This window comes from Melampsora larici-populina, assembly GCF_000204055.1.
Source record: "Melampsora larici-populina 98AG31 unplaced genomic scaffold MELLAscaffold_63, whole genome shotgun sequence".
NCBI classification, from domain to species: Eukaryota; Fungi; Basidiomycota; class Pucciniomycetes; order Pucciniales; family Melampsoraceae; genus Melampsora; species Melampsora laricis-populina.
Genome location: NW_006768827.1, coordinates 197,386 through 216,364, shown reverse-complemented (window position 1 = coordinate 216,364; position 18,979 = coordinate 197,386). Strand labels below are relative to the sequence as shown.

The 18,979-nt window shown below is 38.6% G+C and overlaps 2 protein-coding genes across 2 annotated transcripts; one reads left to right on the top strand and one right to left on the bottom strand.

Annotated features, from left to right (window-relative positions):
* Positions 1–11,759: 11,759 nt before the first annotated feature.
* Positions 11,760–13,777, bottom strand: MELLADRAFT_112240 (uncharacterized protein; the record flags this gene model as incomplete). Its single annotated transcript, XM_007416718.1, has 4 exons — positions 11,760–11,788; positions 11,861–12,016; positions 12,740–12,916; positions 13,417–13,777. The coding sequence occupies 4 exons, from the start codon at positions 13,775–13,777 to the stop codon at positions 11,760–11,762; spliced, it is 723 nt and encodes a 240-aa protein (XP_007416780.1).
* Positions 13,778–13,991: 214 nt separating this feature from the next.
* Positions 13,992–17,453, top strand: MELLADRAFT_93938 (uncharacterized protein; the record flags this gene model as incomplete). Its single annotated transcript, XM_007416650.1, has 13 exons — positions 13,992–14,033; positions 14,116–14,297; positions 14,365–14,410; positions 14,480–14,864; positions 14,954–15,090; positions 15,174–15,262; positions 15,333–15,810; positions 15,885–16,025; positions 16,125–16,349; positions 16,426–16,743; positions 16,831–16,978; positions 17,076–17,339; positions 17,419–17,453. The coding sequence occupies 13 exons, from the start codon at positions 13,992–13,994 to the stop codon at positions 17,451–17,453; spliced, it is 2,490 nt and encodes an 829-aa protein (XP_007416712.1).
* Positions 17,454–18,979: the final 1,526 nt, after the last annotated feature.

Below are 18,979 nucleotides of genomic sequence, written 5' to 3'. Positions count from 1 at the left end.
GGAAACATTTTTCGAATGTCTTATCTGGTATGGGATGCAAATACTGTGTCAACGATCAAAGCCTATATGTTTTACACTACAAGAACAACATTGCAATGCTGTGGATTCATGTGGACGATGGTGTCATCTGCGGTTCATCAATCGAGATCATCAACTTCATCAAGGAATCTCTTCTTCACAGTTTCCAATTGACGTGGAATGATAATCTCGAACAGATTGTCGGCATCAAGATTAATCATTCTGCAGGTCAAATTTTCCTTTCGCAACCATCTCTCACAGCAAGCATCCTTGAATCCACCGGATTCAGCACATCACGCACGTCGACACCCATGATTGCCAACTTGCATTTGGACACATCCGACAAGAACGCTGTCGGGATCAACACATCTTCTTATCTGTCGATTTTGGGGTCTTTGTCCTATCTTGCTATAGGTACTAGGCCTGATATGGCTTTTGCGGTAAATTACTTGGCTAGATTCTCATCTAGGCCTGGAGACTGCCACTGGCTGGCATTGAAACACCTGTTGAGGTATTTGAGTGGAACGAGTGGGGATGGAATAAGATTTAAAAAGATGGATGAAGGGGACGAGTTAGTTACTTACTGTGATGCGAACTGGGGGGGGGGATTCTCACGTTCAACTCACGGTTTCGCGGTTTATTTGTTTGGAAATATCATCTCTTGGGCGTCAAGAAGACAGAGCTGTGTTGCTACATCAACCTGTCACGCCGAGTATATGGCTTTGGGGGTGGCTTCTAGGGAATCAATTTGGATCCAGAATTTACTTCAAGACATTTTTAAGAAAGTTTTCATTACAATTTTACGATGTGACAACACGGCTGCCATCAAAGTTGCTCAAGATCTTCATCTCACTAAACGCTCTCACCACGTCGCGAGAGAATTCCATTACGTCAATGAGCAAATCTTCGACGGAAATTTGAAGGTTGAATGGATAGACGGACCAAATCAACGTGCGGATATACTTACCAAATCACTGGGTAACATCATTTTTCAAATCCATAAGAAAAACATTTGTATGTGAATTTTTTTTTGTAAACCTCTAAAAGGTTGAGGGGGGGGGTGTTACGGCTATGGATGGCAAGGCGTTAGGGATAACTAAGCCATTAGCCTAGGCTAACCCATTTTCGGTTTAGACCAGTAGAAGGTCCGAGAAGTTGTCAACTAGTCAGGTTTCATTTTCTCTTTTCGTCATAATTGTAACGCCACGTTATGAAACATGTTTCATATAAATAGCTCGTGTTTGTTCTGAAACTTGTTGTAGCTTTTCTATTGTCACAATTACTTTGTTTGTTTCGATAGATAACGCTAACACTAGCTTTCTAGGTTAGAACCTATTTTCTCTTTATATGAAATTGTCACAATTACTTTGTTTGTTTCGATAGATAACGCTAACACTAGCTTTCTAGTGCGTATCCCTCTCTACACAGAGGAAGCTTGGATTTCCAAAATTCCAATACAGGAATCAGGTACGGCGTCTGTGAGGCGACGGGTTATTTTAGCTACAGTGGGTCTCATCAAAGCCCAACTACCCGGCACCCGCAAAGCAAAATTTCAAGTTCGAGATGAATTATACACACCTCATAATTACATAGCACACATTTTAATAAGCTTAATGGGCTCGGGGGACCTATCTCATTCTAATCCTATGAGGATGGACGCGTGCGAGGCAAAAAAAAAAATTAGACATTTGGGCAATATTTCGAACCGAGCACATTTAAACACATCCTTAGGCTTACTATATGGGTACCAGAGGGTAATATATGGCTTTCAACTTGGTAAAAGTGGGTTCCCAAAGCGGAATCCAACCCCAGATCAGTCAAATCGCACGGTGAAAATGACTTTTTTCACTGATTTTTGAGGTCCTCAGAGGTCAAAATTTCGAACCCCCCCTACGGGGGGGTAGTTGGGCTTTGATGAGACCCACTGTACTCATGGTGGCCCGAGGCCTGGAATTGCAGAATGAGGCCCGGGCGAAGGAAAGAATGAAGGAGCACATGAGGGCGGCCACAAACCGGCACTGAGCACTTTCACTGGAAGGCTCCTCGCTCCTTCGTGAGACGCGCAAACAAAAAACTGAATGAGACTTTTGCTCTACGTGAAACTTGAACCCCCTGGTGTGACAGGAAAGGGTGGTGGGCGGGACACGAAAAAATTGAAGTAACAGACAAATAAGACTAGACAAAGATGAAAGAATTTTAATAAGGTGTATGAAGAATAAGGTTATTCTGTATACTTTTTTAAGATCACGAAGATGACAAAATAATATTTTTTTGAAGATTTTGTCAATTACAATTTCGTGAATGAAGAGTGAAAAGGAAACAACAAGAGCTGGAGGTGAGGCAAGTGAGAGGGACATGAGCCTGCGGCTCCATCCGTTGGGGGAGCTTGGCTTTTGTTTTACTTCTTGTTGTACCTCCTTTCTGAGTAGCTGAAAATTTGGTCCCTTATGCCTGTGTGACATCCGCCTCATCCCAGATTCCACTTTGTTAACTCTTCGAGCCAACCTCGAGGAAAATCTTCAAGCTTCCTAGTACGCCAGACCTCACAGCTCATAGACGCAATTTGACCAATTCTTGACTCAAAATTTTTGCAACCCACCCACCATCCCGGGGTCTGACAGCACCTCTTCTCAGCATTTGGTGATTCCCCCTGCTGACCTCTCCATAATCCGCTAGGTTCGCATAGGGATACGGATCCCTCAAGCCTAGATGGAGGCTTGAGAGAGGTCCCCCAGCTCTATCGTTTTGACTGGCATAGATGATAAATTTGCATGATTATATGATGTCATTCTTGGAAGTCTTGGAACCGGGTCTGGCATACAAGCTGAGTGAGAAACATAAGAAGTGAACTCAGCCTGGATCTTAGTTTTGGGATGATATGAACTGAAACACAAAGCAACACATAGAGGTCTGATCAGTCAGAAAAAAGAAAGAAAATGGCAAAAATGGATAGATTGACACACCGTCTTCTTTTTGGTGATGAAGAAAACTCAACAGGTGAAGGTCAAATGATTCTTTATGATGTAGACCAATTGGGATGATTTGGTTAATGCCATATCCTAGTACATAATGTGATACAATCTGTTTGTGTTGATTGAATCTACGTGAAGGTTTAGAAGATCTCTAACTTCATCGTGTCCACCAGGTAGAGAAATCTAAGAGAAGCTGGAGAGGGCAAGGGTTGATTTCATGGGTTCATCAAATCAAAAATAAACTTTATCATGGGCTTTGGCAAGCCACACATGTCTCCCCTCTCTTTCTGTTTACAGCCGTTCCTAGAATATTGGAAAAGCAGATTAAACAATTGTACATAATTGGTTTTGCCACTTGTCTCTAGAATCAACTCAACCACACCTGATGTGCACATTGGCCACAGCCTGCCTAGGTCAAATCCTACTAAATGAGGATGTCCTAACTGCTAGCCATGAAAGCCAAAATATCATCATAAGGGGTTTAGCCGATGATTTTGAAAGAGGTACAGGTGAATGGGCACGGGGATGCATGGGAGTAGATGGACAATCCTCTTTGTTCCGTATTGCCAACTTTGGGAAAAGAAGAAACTTGACAAAACAAAAAGTATGAATTTGCATATGAAAGAATTTCCAAAAAAATCAACCGTTGATGGAATGGCTTCAAGTATTAGGGCGGTTCAAGAAGGGCTTCTACAGCCCATCTTCAACTTTTACGTTTTGTTTGGGAGCCTTAAATTTTAAGTAAAATTTTAAGTACGTGAACCACCTCTAAAGGTGGTTCACAGTTTTGCGATCACCAAATCAGTTTTAAAAATTATAAATCGCCACCCTGCTATCCAAAAAAGGTCAGGGACAAGGAGCAAAAAAAATATTGCTTCCACCTTTTTTTTTGTTTCGTTGTTGTTCCTGGATTGTAATGCTTTGCAGTCAAAAAAACTAGATCCTTCCGCCGATTTCAACATCAACCACTTGAGCAGGACATTGAGGTTCTCAAACACCATCATAACAACAAAAAAAGACGGTGACAAAAAGAAAGAAGCAAATAAAAAAGAACATTAGAAACCAAGTCCCTGAAATTACAGCTCCTTAAAACATAAATTTAGAGTGTTTGGATGTGTGCGATCCATCTTTTGAAGGACCGAACAACCCTAAAAAGAGTGATTGCAAGTTGAGGACCATGTGGCTCGCATTGCTTGACTTGAACCGCCCTATTGGACTTAACTAAGGCTCTTACAACGAGGCCAAGGCTTGAGAGAGCAACTTTAGCACTAAAAACAGGTCCCTTGCCTGAGAAGTGAGCTGTATTGGCTCAAAAACTCTGCAGCCGCTTTTTGTTTTCTGGCTGAACATACCTTCTGCAATGCAAAAGAAAAGGAGTATGGAAAGAGCTTTTACATATGCCCAAACTCCAATCTTACCTGTGTTTCTCTGGGAACTCTTCCTTTTAGGTGATATAAGAGCATCTCCAACCCGCCGGGAACTGGAAACCTGGTACAGGTGTCACAAATGGCACTTGAACACCTGTATTTCAGCTTCAGCTTCAGTAGGCAGCACCGCGCAAGCTGAATATGAGATTTGGGTTTTGACCCCTGTCTATTCAAATTGTTGATCAAGGGTGAGGTAATATGTGCTTGAAGGTATCAAGATAGGACACAGATGAACAAAATAGGCGAGTTTTGTTTTCTCGACGTGTCCAAATTGTGCAAAATCATGTTTTCCAAGATTTCCGGCTCAGCTAGAAACAATTAGAACAAGCCGTATGTATTCCAGTTGGCAGAATAAACAAAGTCAAACCCGTGGCCAACTGTGCAACTTTTTACTCGCGCTGGAGGGTGTTTTTTGGAAAATCTTTGCAAACATAATTATGACATTACGTTTCTGTCAGAAACGTTAAGTAAACCCTATGTAAAGGTTATGTTTCCGGTGGCGTGTTGGGGATGCTCTAAGAGCATGACCACCGCGCACCGGAAAACATATGTTTGATGTACCTATTCTGACATGAACGTAATGGAAAATATATGTTTTCCGGAATTGTCCAGAATTCCACCTCCACCGCACGTCCAAGGTTGCACAGTTGGCCATGGGTGCAAGTATTGGTTTTCAGTTTTTCTTGGTTTTTCAGGGTTGAACCAGATTCTTTTTGGGCACATCTGGAAACGTGTAATCCCAAGATTTGGAGACGTTTTGGACACACATAGGCCCTCTCATGTCCAAAGGGTTGTCCAATGTGTCAGGTTTTTGATGTTTTTCAATGTAGTAATTGCTGGGGCAAAGTTTATCAATTGATCACATATTTGATGTTGCAATCATCAACAACTCACGCATACCCAAGTTTGGTATGGCTAGACAACTGTGGAACCCCAAGACTGGTTTCCAGTGGACTGCAGTTTGAGCGCTGCAGACAAGGGCATGCTGGATAAAAATACAAGCAGGTGTATGTGACACTCTGTCACCTGTACTGCTCTGTACAAGGTTTTTGGATTCAGGTGCGGTGGTCATGCTCTAAGAGCATCTCCAACGCGGACCTGTTCTGTAAACCAAATACAGACCCAAAATTGGATTGCTGGAAAAAGTTTGACAGCTGTATTTCTTTTGCAGGTTCATTGCATCCACTGCGCACATGCAGTATAATTTTTGGAGTCGTTTTGAGCTCCAACCCATGCCCAAGATGACCAAATGGCATTTGTGGGATACAAAGTTAAAACTGGGATTTTTTTCCCAGTTTCCCAGTTTTTGTTGTAGGCTGTGTTTGTAACTTTCCCACGCTCTCCCAGTTTCCCAGTTTGCCAAGTTTACGTTTTTGGTGGTATTTGGGAAACTGGGAAACTGGGAAAAAACTCCCAGTTTTAACTTTGTATCCCCTAATTGTTGTTTGTGCATCAAGCAATCAGCTTTGATGAGAAGAGATGACACATGTGGTGATAAAGTCACCACATGTGCCAAATGTATGTCCAATACTGGGACAATACAGTGCTCCAAATATTTGGTTGGTACTCCATATTTGGAGTACCGACTGTGTGAAACCCATTTTGCTGAAAATTGAAGCTCACACACATGGTGAGCTGTTACGTTTCCAGACCGCGCTGGATGGTTGTTTTGCGACCTAGACCTGCAAACGTAAAATACACCTTACGTGTATGTCAACGTTACGTTTGCAGGTCTGCGTTGGAGATGCTCTAAGGGTGGACAATTTCACCTGCTTTGCAGACATACAGGCTCCGACACTGCCAGCATAAAGTCATTTTCTTGTGGAAAAAATGATCACATTTGATTGTGGGATACAAAGTAGAGACCAGGAACTTGTTCAAGTTTCCCAACTCAGACTTTTTGGCTGTAGTGTTTGGTTTCCCTGTTTTCTCAGCTTCCCAAATACAGCCAAAAAGTGCAAGTTGGGAAACTTAGAGGAGTTACAGGTTTCTACTTTGTGTCCCATGAATGCAGTGTATAATAAAAAAAATGTTGCAAAGATTTTCCGTGACATTTTCCATGCATGCGTTGAGAGAAAAGGTAACCCGGTATTCTATTCACCCATTTCCCAATATCTACCCGTATCATGGAAAAAGATGGTACCCAAAGGCACACCATCCATCATATATTTCCAATCAGACCATTACCAAAGATTCTGACCCATTGCACATCTCTCTACACTGCTTCTTACTTTGTTCATTTCACTGATGGTAGATGGCCAATAATTCACAAGATTCTGATTCTTTAAATATGACTTCCTCTGCCAAGCTTCTCATTGTGGTCATCTCTCTGAGGGTAGGTGGTTGATACAGGACCCCGGATAAGTCTTATAAATGATAGGGATGGAAAATTGGTCAAAACCTCCTAATTCATACCTCTTTTTTTGTTTTTTTGAGGCCATTAATTGATGTTTCATCCCTAACCTAAAAGCCATGTTTTTAAGAGTTTTGGAAATTAATTCCCCCACATCCCTAACATTGGAAAGCTGGTTTTGGAGAATTTTTGGGGACTTCAATTTCATTTCTGGAACATTGGACAAGGCAAATAATCTTGACGTGATTCTTGTAGCTAGATCAGCTATTTCAATGTACAAAATTTGTTTCAAAATGGGTGAATACTCCTCAGAGTAAAGGAAAGTCAGAAAAAATTGATTTTTGAATGAATGCAAGCTATGTCCCTTGTGCACAACTCAACTTACGTATGAGCAACTTGTGTAAACACTTGTTGGATGTGACTTTCTGTTTGTTCCTTTCAAGGTTAATGGAGAAATAACTTATGAAATGGGATATTGATAATGCTGTTCATTCATGGTACATCAGTATCATCTGAGAGGGAGATCTTTGTCCAACTGAGATTCATTCCTCCACATCCCTAACATGTGACCAGGACCGGGCGGATAATTCCTTTTTCATCCCTAACATAGCAAAAATTGGAGGGTCTGATTCATTCCTTTTTCATCCCTAGGGTTTATAGGACTTATCCGGGGTCCTGTTGATACCCTCTTGGATGATGGAAATTACAAGACTCAAGTAGAAAAGAGATTGTTACATTGCTGAATTGAAGCTGAGGTATAGTAAGGATTATTGAGCTTAACACACTCAACTCTGGAATCAATTTTACTATCAACCAACAAAATATATTGTGTTCCATGGTGGGCATCACGCCCTCCAAGGTCAGTTTGCCTTAGATCTCCCTCAGTGTATCATCTGAGTGTTTTTTTGCTGGAGCACCAGACTAGAATTGTGGTACACTTTGTTGGGCTGCATTGTACATGTTGATACCTTGAATAGTGCAACTTAGCTTGGGCTCAACTAAGATCTGCTTTTGCAGATAAATGTTAGACCAAACACTCGGTATGATTGAGCAATAGCAAGCCCGTGCAAAGTTGTACCAATCATTGGTCAATTCAAAAGCCATACTGCTGACCTTGCTTGTGCATTCAGCATGTCAAATAATGAATTGCTTTTGTCTGTCATGCTAGCCCAGATGACCTGAACCCAAATCAATATTCATCATAACTTGAATCATAATAATATAGACAATATGAATATTCTGCGGGTCCATAATCTCAGTCCCATCCACCATAAATCTGATTACACCATGAGACCTGAGGCTGTATATCCCTGGAGTTTGAATATATCATGACCAACAGTGTCACCCATCCTCATCATCAAGTCCACATAGGAAAAATATCTCAATTTGATAGCTCTGACACAAATCTTCTAGACCTACGACCTCGCTATAAACGTGAGGCGAGTGATCTTCGATCTCTAACTTCTTCAGATTAGGCCAAAGTTGATCTTGGATCGAGTTTTCTAACTCTTGAGTATCATAAAGCGGATCGAGTCCTAATGAGAGCCGTGAGAGACTCTTTAAACCTCGAAAAGCTTTTGAGTATTGAATGGCCCAATTACTTATAATTCGCAAGTTGGTCAGTCTAGGTAGTTCAAATCGAAATGAATCATTTGGAATGAACTCTGAATCGAGAGCGTTAGGGTCATCGATGAAAATCACCAGTATGAGTGTTTTCAAGGTCGATTTGAAGAGGTTACAGAATCCATGTAATACTGATACTGATACATTATAAGCATTTGACAAATATAATGCTTCCAACGGGCTTTTCCAATCCAGTTGATTCCAACTGGCATCCCAATGTTCCAACCACTCCAATTGCAATTCGACAAGATGAGTAAGCGAGGCAAGATGAATTCCAAGTGGAGATTGACAAGCTTGCTGGTTGTCGAAAGGCGTATGATCAGTAGCACCAACGCTTGTGCAACCAAAACTTTGGAGTTGAGGAAGGTTTGATAAAATATCTACTATAAAGCTTTCTGTGTGAGCTGGTTGTGGATCAGGACATGATAGTGAGAGATGAGTAAGTGAAGTAAATTGAGAGATGGGTTTGATAAATAAGTTTGGCATTTGATTGTCAGATGATGTTGAAGAGTTTAGGAGGCTTTTCGAGGTGAAGACATTTTTAGTAGGTATGAAGGATTTCGGATCTAGCTCAATGTTGAGATCGGTGAGATGAGGACACGATTCTAGGATCTTGAGTAAAACTTCCGATCGTAACTTAGAATCCCACTGTGAAATCCAATATGGGTGATTATAATATTTATTTGCATTCAACGGTTCTTTACGCGCCTCTAAATATTCGTTATAGTCTGATATTTCCCAGCGGATGTTTCGAACATGATGTGAATGCCTTTTAATAATTTCTTGAAGTGTGAAGTTCAATCTATCCACCGTAAAACCTCGGAAATCAAAACTCTGTAACGGAGATCGAACTCATACCATCAGTCATCAAATCATGATGATAGCATGATCGAAGCAGATTACCTACGTGAAAAAGATAAGGCGAGAGTATTTGGTAGAATGAACGATTAACTGATGCAAGTAATCGGATATCACTCAAGTGAAGATCTTTAGAAGTGCAAAAGTTTGTACATAGCAGTGTCAGAATAGTTGAGAATTACACATGAAGGTGGTTTTTGACACAGGAACGCAAAAGCTAATGATTTTGAAATTGGCTCTGAAGGAAGGCGGATAGAATCGTCAGATGTTTATCCACCTCTACTGACCGTGGCTTGTCTTTTGAAATTTTCGAAGAGGTCGATCACCACCTACGTAGCGAGTGGTACAGGTCTGTTGGTTTTGATGAATTTGGTGAATTGGAGGGAGATGTTGAACCCATTTTAGGATCATTTCTGTGAGCTCGATTGGCATAGATGATAAATTGGCATGATTGGATGAAGGTGACATCACAGTAGAAGTGTTTCCTGGAGCAGTGGCGCTGCAAAACTGTTTGGTAGACATCGTTTTCAAGGAAGCGAAGGTACAGTTTGAAATCATGGGTTTATAATCTTTTGATTTAACATATTATGGGGTTTGGCAGGCGCCATATTACAAACCTACCTCAGGCTCTGGAGTCTGACCAGCTCTCTGAGTCTTACCTCACCTCATCTCACTCTATTCTACAGTCCCTGGGGACATTCTTGTCCGTTTCTGAATTGCAAAATGCATGGCAAGGACTATTATCCACTCTGCAATAAGTTGTGCGTATCAACCAAGAAGATGTATTGTATTGCAACGTAGGCAGAAAGCCCTACAAGGCTAGTATGATTTCTATCTATCAGATCTCCCGCAATGGAGTGATTGAGAGTTCTCTATCATGTTGGCCAAAATGATCTGAACCAAAATCATTATGGTTCATATCCTGAGACAAAAAAATATAGATAATAACCTAAATCAAACAATTACTTGTAAAAAGTCCAAGCACCAATTTTGGGTGATAAAGCCTGATCAGTAAGCTGGGAGCTCCGTTGCCGGTGAGCCATTAAATTCTGACTGAAATTCTCGGCGTCAGGCTTGAAAGTTTTCCTGCATGATATGGGACTCGCCATTCTTTTGGGGGCCCATTTTTTGTTGAGCATAAGATTAATAAAGTAGAACAAAGATAGGGGATGAGGGAATCAGCTTCCTAGCAATGGCATCCATCATGTACCCATTCTGCAATTCCTGGCCCAACTCTTGCCTTACTTAACCAAACCATATTGATAAGACCACCTCAAACTCTTTCTTTGTTTTCCAAATCATGTCAGCCAACCTAACCATGTTCTGATGACCACTGGATATATCTCATCCTCTCTGTGATAAATCACACGTTTCATTCCCTTTGAATATTCTGATTCATCATATTGAAATCCTTTACCTTGATCAACTAGCTCATAGCCTTTGAGTTCCATTATATCCCTTCATAAACTATTCTTTCAAAGTTGTAACACTGAGAGCCAAATTGAAAGATTAAGTGATACAAGATGAATTTCTGGTTTTGCTAAATGTGAAATCCGGGAAAAAATCTTAGAAGAACAATAAGGTATGGTTTTGGTTAAAAAAATTCAAGTTATTGAAACAAATCATTCACTGTGACCAATGGACCATCACCTGCAACTATTGATCTACTTGAGTGGTCCATAGGGTTCAGGTAGGTGAAGTTTTTGAATCAAGACTCACTTTTCTCTCTCTTGTGATAGATAATTCTGGCACATATCACAGAGTGTCAGAAGTTCCAAATGACTACAGTCAAGTTGGAAAAGCTTGACCGATTTTTGCCCGCAAAACTCGCGCAAATTGGCGGTGAATTTGTGACAAGCTTTTCCGGTTTGACTGTAAATGTAAAGTGATCAAACTTTTGAACTGATAGATTCAAGTCTCAAGGTCTTGATCAAAAGTTGATCCTTTCAAGTTTCATCTGAACTTACTTGAGCCGACCAAAGTGAATGACAAAATGTGTTTTGGCTTTTATAAGACCTTCCCTTTTTCAATTTGATTACACGCGTCTTCAGATTGAGTGATAATCAAAAGCTGATCAGACTAACCTTTCATCAGATCAAATGCCATCCCACCTACCTATGATTACAACATATATCCACTCAAGTCCTAAGAAACCAAGCTACTCTTCTCTCTCATGACATTTTCCAGAAAAAAAGTTGATCATCTTGATTTCAAACTATTATTTCCATCACCTCTTAACAAAACCAATATCTGCCCACTCAAATTAAAGTCAGTTTACAATCCAAGATGTGTAATCGAAGTAATACTATATTCGAAGTGGTTGCTTCAACATATTGAAAGAAATACTCAAACGAACAAAAAAAAGAGATCAAGTCAAATGGACTTGATAGAAAAGAGATCAGAAACAAAAGCTTGTCAATCTCTTGACCCTGAAGTTGGAAATCGTACCAATTCACTCGAGCTTCAGTTTGTGTGAATTTCAACTCAAAGTTTCGAATGACCTCCACATCACTCCAGGTCGTCATCGTCATCGTCATCTGAAAAAGGATCGCCCCAATGAATAAGTTCATCAGATTGATCATAACCCTAAACAAAGTGATCTAACCCACCTTGACCGAAATGATGAGCCCAATGATCTTCCTCAAACTCTTCCTCCTCATCCAAATCCAACTCATCATCATCATCATAATCCACATCGACTTCATCATCTTCATCATCACTACTATCTAAACTCATCTCGATCTCATAACCTTGACACAAGACTTCTAAACTTTCGATCTCACCCGGTGAAAGATAAGCCGTACGAGAGGTGATCGATAACTTTTTCAAATTAGGCCAAACTCGATCTTGGATCAATTCTTCTAAATCTCGATGTTTATAAGCCGGTGTTTCATCTAATGCGATCTCGGTGATATTCTTACACGGTTGAAACGATCTTAAGAATCGAACCGGTATATAATTTGATACTTCTAGATTCGTCAGTTTAGGTAAATCAAACTTGTATGAATCATTATAAACATCTTCTAGATTGACATACGAATTCCAATTCGCATTATCATGAAATGGAACATTATCTAATGAAAGTGAAACTAAACTAAACTGAAATAGTTTTAGGAACCCATGTAAGACAGGAATCGAAACCCGTTGACAATCTTCTAATGTTATTTCTTTCAATGAACTTTTCCATTCGAGTGAATTCCAACTTGAATCTAAACATTCGACCTGTTCGAAATCTAATTCGATCAATCCAGTTAAGCTAGCTAAATGAATTCCAAGTGGAGATAAACATTCGGGTCGATCATCAGTTGGTTTCGAATACGTTGCCGCTACTCTTGAACAACCAAAACTTTGAAGGTGTGAAAGGTTCAAAATGATGTCGACTAAAAACCTTTCAGAATAAGCTGGTCTTTCAGTTGGAGAAGTTAATGCAAGATGAGTAAGTGAAGTGAGTTGAGAAATAGGTTTAATAAATAAATTTGGCATTTGACGACCCGATGGACTTGAAGAAGGATCAGGTTCTAGATCATTGGTTGAATCGGATGGTTCTGGAAGTGGTATGATATCTTCTGGATCTAAATCAACATCAAGATCGATAATATTTGGACAAGTTTGAAAGATTTGTAGTAAAACTTCTGATCTGGATTTAGGATCCCATTCTGGTTCATCTAATAGATCATCATTCCATAAAGATTCAAATTCGACTAATTCAGATTTCGAAACCCTCCACCAAAGCTTTTTGACATGATTCGAATGTCGTTTGATGATTTCTTCTAATGTGAACTTGAGTTTTTCTACCGTATAACCTTGTGAATCGAAACTCTAAAAGAAAAGAAAGAGATCTCAATTTAATTGAAAGATAAGAAACAAGAATTTTTTTAAAAAATTAGTTACCTGGTATAGATAAGGACAACATAATTGATAAAATGTACGATCTACAAAAGCAAGTGATCTGATATCGATCAAACAATCATCATCCGAATCACTCGAAAATGAACCAGACTGATCGGAATGAGTAGAACCCGAATCAGATCCAGATGTCGATAAGCCTTCTAACTTGTGATTTGATTCGAAGAAATCAACAAACAAACATGAAAAGAAAACATCATTTGATCAGATTGATGATGAATGAAAGATTGGTCAAAAAATGGTGATGATGTAAACTGACTTTTGTGGGTTTGGGTTGGTTTATGATTAGATTGGGTTTTCCATTTATCATATCTTGTTTCTGAATCTGAATCTGATATATCTTCGAATTGATCATCATCATCATCATTATTGTTATCATTACGATTTTTTAAAACTTCAGTTGAATTTGATGATCCAGGTAAATGTAACCAATAAACCCAATATACTATTTTTTCTTTAATTTCAAATGGCATAGATGGTAAGTTTGGAGTGATCTTAGTGGTGAAACTTGAACACTGAGTTTCATTTTGACTGATTTGTTTTGAGGTTGATGGGTTTGAGTGGTCTTCTTGATTGTCTTTAGATTTGATGAGATTGGTTTCTTGAGTTTCTTTTGTCATGGTTGGTTTTGTTGTTGAGTTGAGTTGGTGTTGAGTTGATTTGAATTTTGAAGAGATGGTCATGGGGGAAGAAGTTGTGATTCAAATTTCAATAATAGCATATTAGTGGTCATGTGATCAGTGATATGCTTTTATTGAATTTTGATTTCTTCTTTAAACTCTTCTTGACTTTTGATTTGGTGTTTCTTGATTTGATTTGATTTACTTTTCAAAAATGTCAAATTTATTAAATTGTCCCATCAAACTAACCAAATCAGTAAGTTCTTCATTGCCTGATGGATTCTGATTTCTAATGATAACAAACTGATGAATGTCTTGTTTACTTTTGGATGAGATAGATTGATCTAAGTCAAAGCTTAATTGATTTTATACAATCACATTATAATCAAGACCAACTAACTCATCAAGATTCATTAAAACCTGAAACTGAAGCACTTCAATCCATCAGAGAATCATCGATCAATCAACCTTCATGCTCAAAACTAGCCATCAATTCTCATTCTTTAAATTCAATCACAAAGTAAAATCAACACACTTTTCTCATCACACATGAATCCAATCATTAATGCTTTTTTTCGTATTTCTAGATACCATGCACATCTAGTTTATCTACTCACGAGGTTTCCATCAAATGTTAGTCAATCAAATTCAATTTTCAATCATCACGAATTTCTGAAAATCCCCTTTGTTCTTTTTTAACAGATCGGTGTCAAATTCGAATACTGGGCCATCTTTTCAAGTCCTTCATCACTCGTATCATCACTACTACCCGGAGAATTACCCAGTTCGATTCCAATCGAACATGATGACCTGAACTATGAAAGAGCTTGTACACTCTTCAATCTCGGTGCTTTACATACTTCATTAGCTACCCATCAGTCTCGTTCGAATTTAGATTCTATTAAATTGGCTATACATCATTTTCAACAAGCTTCGGCTTGTTTTACTTTTCTAAGAGATCATGTACTTCAATCTCAAGATCTGGATCAACTTTTTTCACCTGATCTTTCAGAGCCTTGTTTGACTGCTTTACAGTACCTTTGTCTAGCTCAGGCTCAAGAATGTGTTTGGCAAAAAGCTACAATAGGTAATCACATCTTCTGTTGAGATTTCTAATATGTGATCGAAAAGAAACTGATTTTTTATAATGTTTTTTTTGTTTGGTGATTGGATTAGATCAGATGAGGAATGGTTCAATTAGTAAAGTGGCACAAGAAGTTTCAAGGCTTTATAAACTATCATCTGAATCTATGATTCAAACTTCAAAACTTTCATCCCAATCAGCTAAATGGATCGGTTTTGGATTTCCTTCAGTTTGTTTTCCAATTCACCCACTTATTTTTGAACAAAACCAAAAAGAAGTTTGAACTGATGAGTTTAAAACTTTGGTTTTTAGGAATGGATCAAACATGTTAATTTGAAAGCTGGTCATTTTGCTGCTGTGGCTCAGTATCGTAAAAGTTGTGATGATTTAGACTCAAATGAGTAAGTGTTATTCATCCCGTACTTACATTTCTTCTGAAGATAGATCTTGATGAATTTGTTGATTTACTAGGTATGGTATTGAAGCAGGTAGATTACAAGAAGCCATCAATCTCTTAAAAACCGGCATGGGAAACCCCAAATCGAATTCAAAGATCGAGTTACAACCCTATACGATAGCCATGAAAGATTCGGAAAGCTTTTTAAAGAAATTAGAAGACACCTATAGAAGAGCAAGACGAGATAACGATTTGATTTATTTACAATTCGTTCCTTCTTCAGATCAATTACCGATCATCAAACCGATCTCAATGGTCAAATCGATCTTACCTACTAATGTGGAAAGTCCTTTGGAGTTTTTTAATGATCAAGGGTTTGGTGAGAAACTTTTGAAAGAAATCATTCCCTTTGGTGTTTATAGAGCTGTAGGAGTTTATGATGAAAGGAAAAAGGATTGGATTAATAGTCAATTCGAAGCTGTGGTGGAAGAATTAGATGATATTGCTGTTAAACAATTACAAGCTATGAATTTACCGGGTTCATTACAAGCTGTAAGTTTCGAGCATCTTCTTTTTCGAGTCTTTTCTTGGTCAATAGTGTTCAAACTGAGCTTTGGATGGTTTAGCTCGAACGTCCCATCAATTTACCTCCCTCTGTAATCCGAAATTCGGAAGAGATTCGGGCTCAAAACGCGTCTCGTGCGATGTTGGAAATGTTATCAAGTGTAGAACATGTATCTGTTTCGAATGCAAACTTGTTACAAGAAGTGAGCATCTTTTATTCCCGTTTCTGGAATGTGATCTTTGGGCAAAAAGCCAATAGATGATGTTGCAATACTGATGAATGGTTTTATGTTTTGCGATAGATTGGAAACTCGTTAGAGGTTGAGGCGATGGAAGATGAAAGGTGTAGGATTGAGTTTGGGACTCAATTTTGGAAACTACCTCCATCCTCGTCAGTCAATCATGTACTCAGGAGACGTGAGGGTGAATTAAGGAATACATTGGTGGATGCGAGTAGGAGTGATGAGGTGGTCAAAGGTCTTTATCAAGAATGGGCCAAGATTATTGAACTCTTGGGTCAAGATGAGGTTAGGATTTAGATTTGACTTGGAGATTCCATTTTGTTTTTGAAGATCATTGACGATGTTTTATTGAAACTTGAAGGAAACTATTATTAGAGCTGTACCTACCACTCGAGCAACATTAGATACACACGATACATCTGAACCAAGAAGATTAAGATCACTTCTGGATACGTTGGATGATCTTAGGATCGAACGACAAAACATCTTGGGTTCGGCTCATCGAAAGATGGTCAAAGATCAAATTAGAGAATTTGTTTTAAGTAAGAAAGATGTACAAGGAATTGAAAACTCTTGGGAAGAGATCTTTGAAGACCGTTTGGTTGAACAGTATGGAGAATTAAAGGATAATTTGAAATCTAATGGTCATCGACAAGATGAATTGATTTGTGAAATTGAGGTGAGTTTTGTTCATCTTTTAATTAAGATGAGCCCCCCGCGCGCAAAAAAAAATGTACTGATCATAGCAAGTTGGTATCAAATTTAGGTAGCTAATCAAGCTTTTTTAGATTCACGTATTGATGATCCAGTGACCAAAGCAAGAGAAGAGATGTTACAAAAGTTTGATTTAGCTTATTATAAATTTCATGAAATTATGAATACACTTAAAGAAGGACTTGGATTTCATCAACAATGTAAGTTAACTATGAAAATGATTTTTTTGTGATAGATTTTTTTTGGATGGAACATGAATTGATTGATTGATTAATTTTGTATGACGGAAAAAAAAAGTTGAAAAATTTATTGTACAACTTAAAGATCAAACAGATAAGTTTTTAGAATCAAGAAGAATCCAATCAAATGAATTAAAAAAATCTATCGAAACTGGAAATCTGGATTTAGAAACACCTAAAAAGGACAAAAGTAAAGTGAAATCGAAACCAAAGAAATCTTCGACTCGATCTGGAATCGGATCATCAAGAACATCTGAGATTAGTCAGACTAGCGAACAAGAGGGACAGGAGAGTAGAAGTATTCAGCCTGGTGTTTATGATCGTAAGTTTGTTTCGGTTTATGGAATTCGGTTTGGTATGTGACCAAAGTCTGAGAATATCTTTGATTTCATGGTTTGTAGCTTCTATACATGGTCCTATAAAGTTTCTTGGATGAAAAGTATCATTTTTTCAAGTTTTTTTCCAGTATCAGTATCAATGTCTGTTAATTTATTTCCCAAAAACACGGTTTTTCGTGTTTGTGATTTGAATTTTCTTTTGAAGGAAAGTGTTTTGAGAATTTATCATTAGAGAAAAAAAAGAAATAAATGAGAGAATTGATTTGTAGAATAATTTAATTGTAAGAAATAATTGATGATTTGTTAAATATTTTTTGTCGAGGTTTGGTGAATATCATTGTAAGTTGTAAAGAATCTGAAAAGGATGAATTGGGTTAAGATTTGATTTGGTTGGGTGATTCTTTATGTATGTATTGCCAGTGTTGAACTGTCCAGTAAGATGATGAGGTGGACAATTGGTATGTATTGAGGGTATAATCACATTTCGAAATGTTTTGCGACATCTTGGAAATTGTCTAAACTCGGTACAAATTGCTGGTCTTGGACAAGGAAGCCTCTTCTCAAGGATAGGATTTGCGCAGACAAAAAGCCTGCTAATAAGCCTGCTAGTTCCTCTGAGTAAACTGTGCCCACAAATTTGATCAACATTCATCATTGAAGTCGCGGTATAGATAGAAGCTGAACCAGCCTCTTTGGTAAACTGATCAGCCAAAGGATCCATGTCTTGGAAAACTGATGCTCAACAACTTGCAAGGTTTTGTTTGTCAGTCTTTCAGAATCAAATCAAGAAGTTAACAAACCATTTGGTGGTTTCCACTCAACGCGGCCAAGTCATGAAATCCTACGGTTATCAAAATAAAGAAGCTGTCCTCTCTTTCAATCAGATCAAAATCACAATTTGCTTACTTTGATTCATTTATCGAAAATCCCTCCGACTTCACTGTGGGTTACTCATAGAATTCGTACTGTAAAGTCCTGAATAGTATTCCAAAAGTGTGCGAACGTTACGAGTGACGCGGTTAAGCTCTTTCTTTTAGTTACACCAACACAGCCACGAAGGGTCAATGCTTTGGCTCCTGGTAATTGATCTTTCTTCACTCTCACATTCACTTTCATTTCGCTTTTACAAGAAGTTAATTAGACTATCTGAGATTAGTGAAGGATTGGATTGGATTGGACCCTTTCAACAACCTTTAATGCAGATTCTATATTGTCGATCAAGCAACGCAGATGGAAAACCGTAGTGATGAATAGGAATTTCGGGCCTTTGAATAATTTTGATTGATGGAGTTATTGCCATTGCAGATGTGGAAAGTGTGTACATAGATGGAATGTGAATGAGGTTTCGTGAGGTCAAGCGCCTCACTCTCAATGTATCTCCTGAAGGAAAGAGATAATTATATTTGTCATTCAACTGTGATTGCAGGGATTTCAGCGGTGTGCCACGTCGTCGAACCTTGTGCTACGAGCAAGGTCGCTACGAGGAATATGAAGCTTGTCGCTGACCTGTTATTCGGGCAGAATCCAACTCACAAGAAATCCCCAAAAAAAGTTCATTTTTCCTTCGAATGGACTGCAGAAATTTTTAAAAATGTGCCCCCACCTAACTCCATGGTACGTTTTA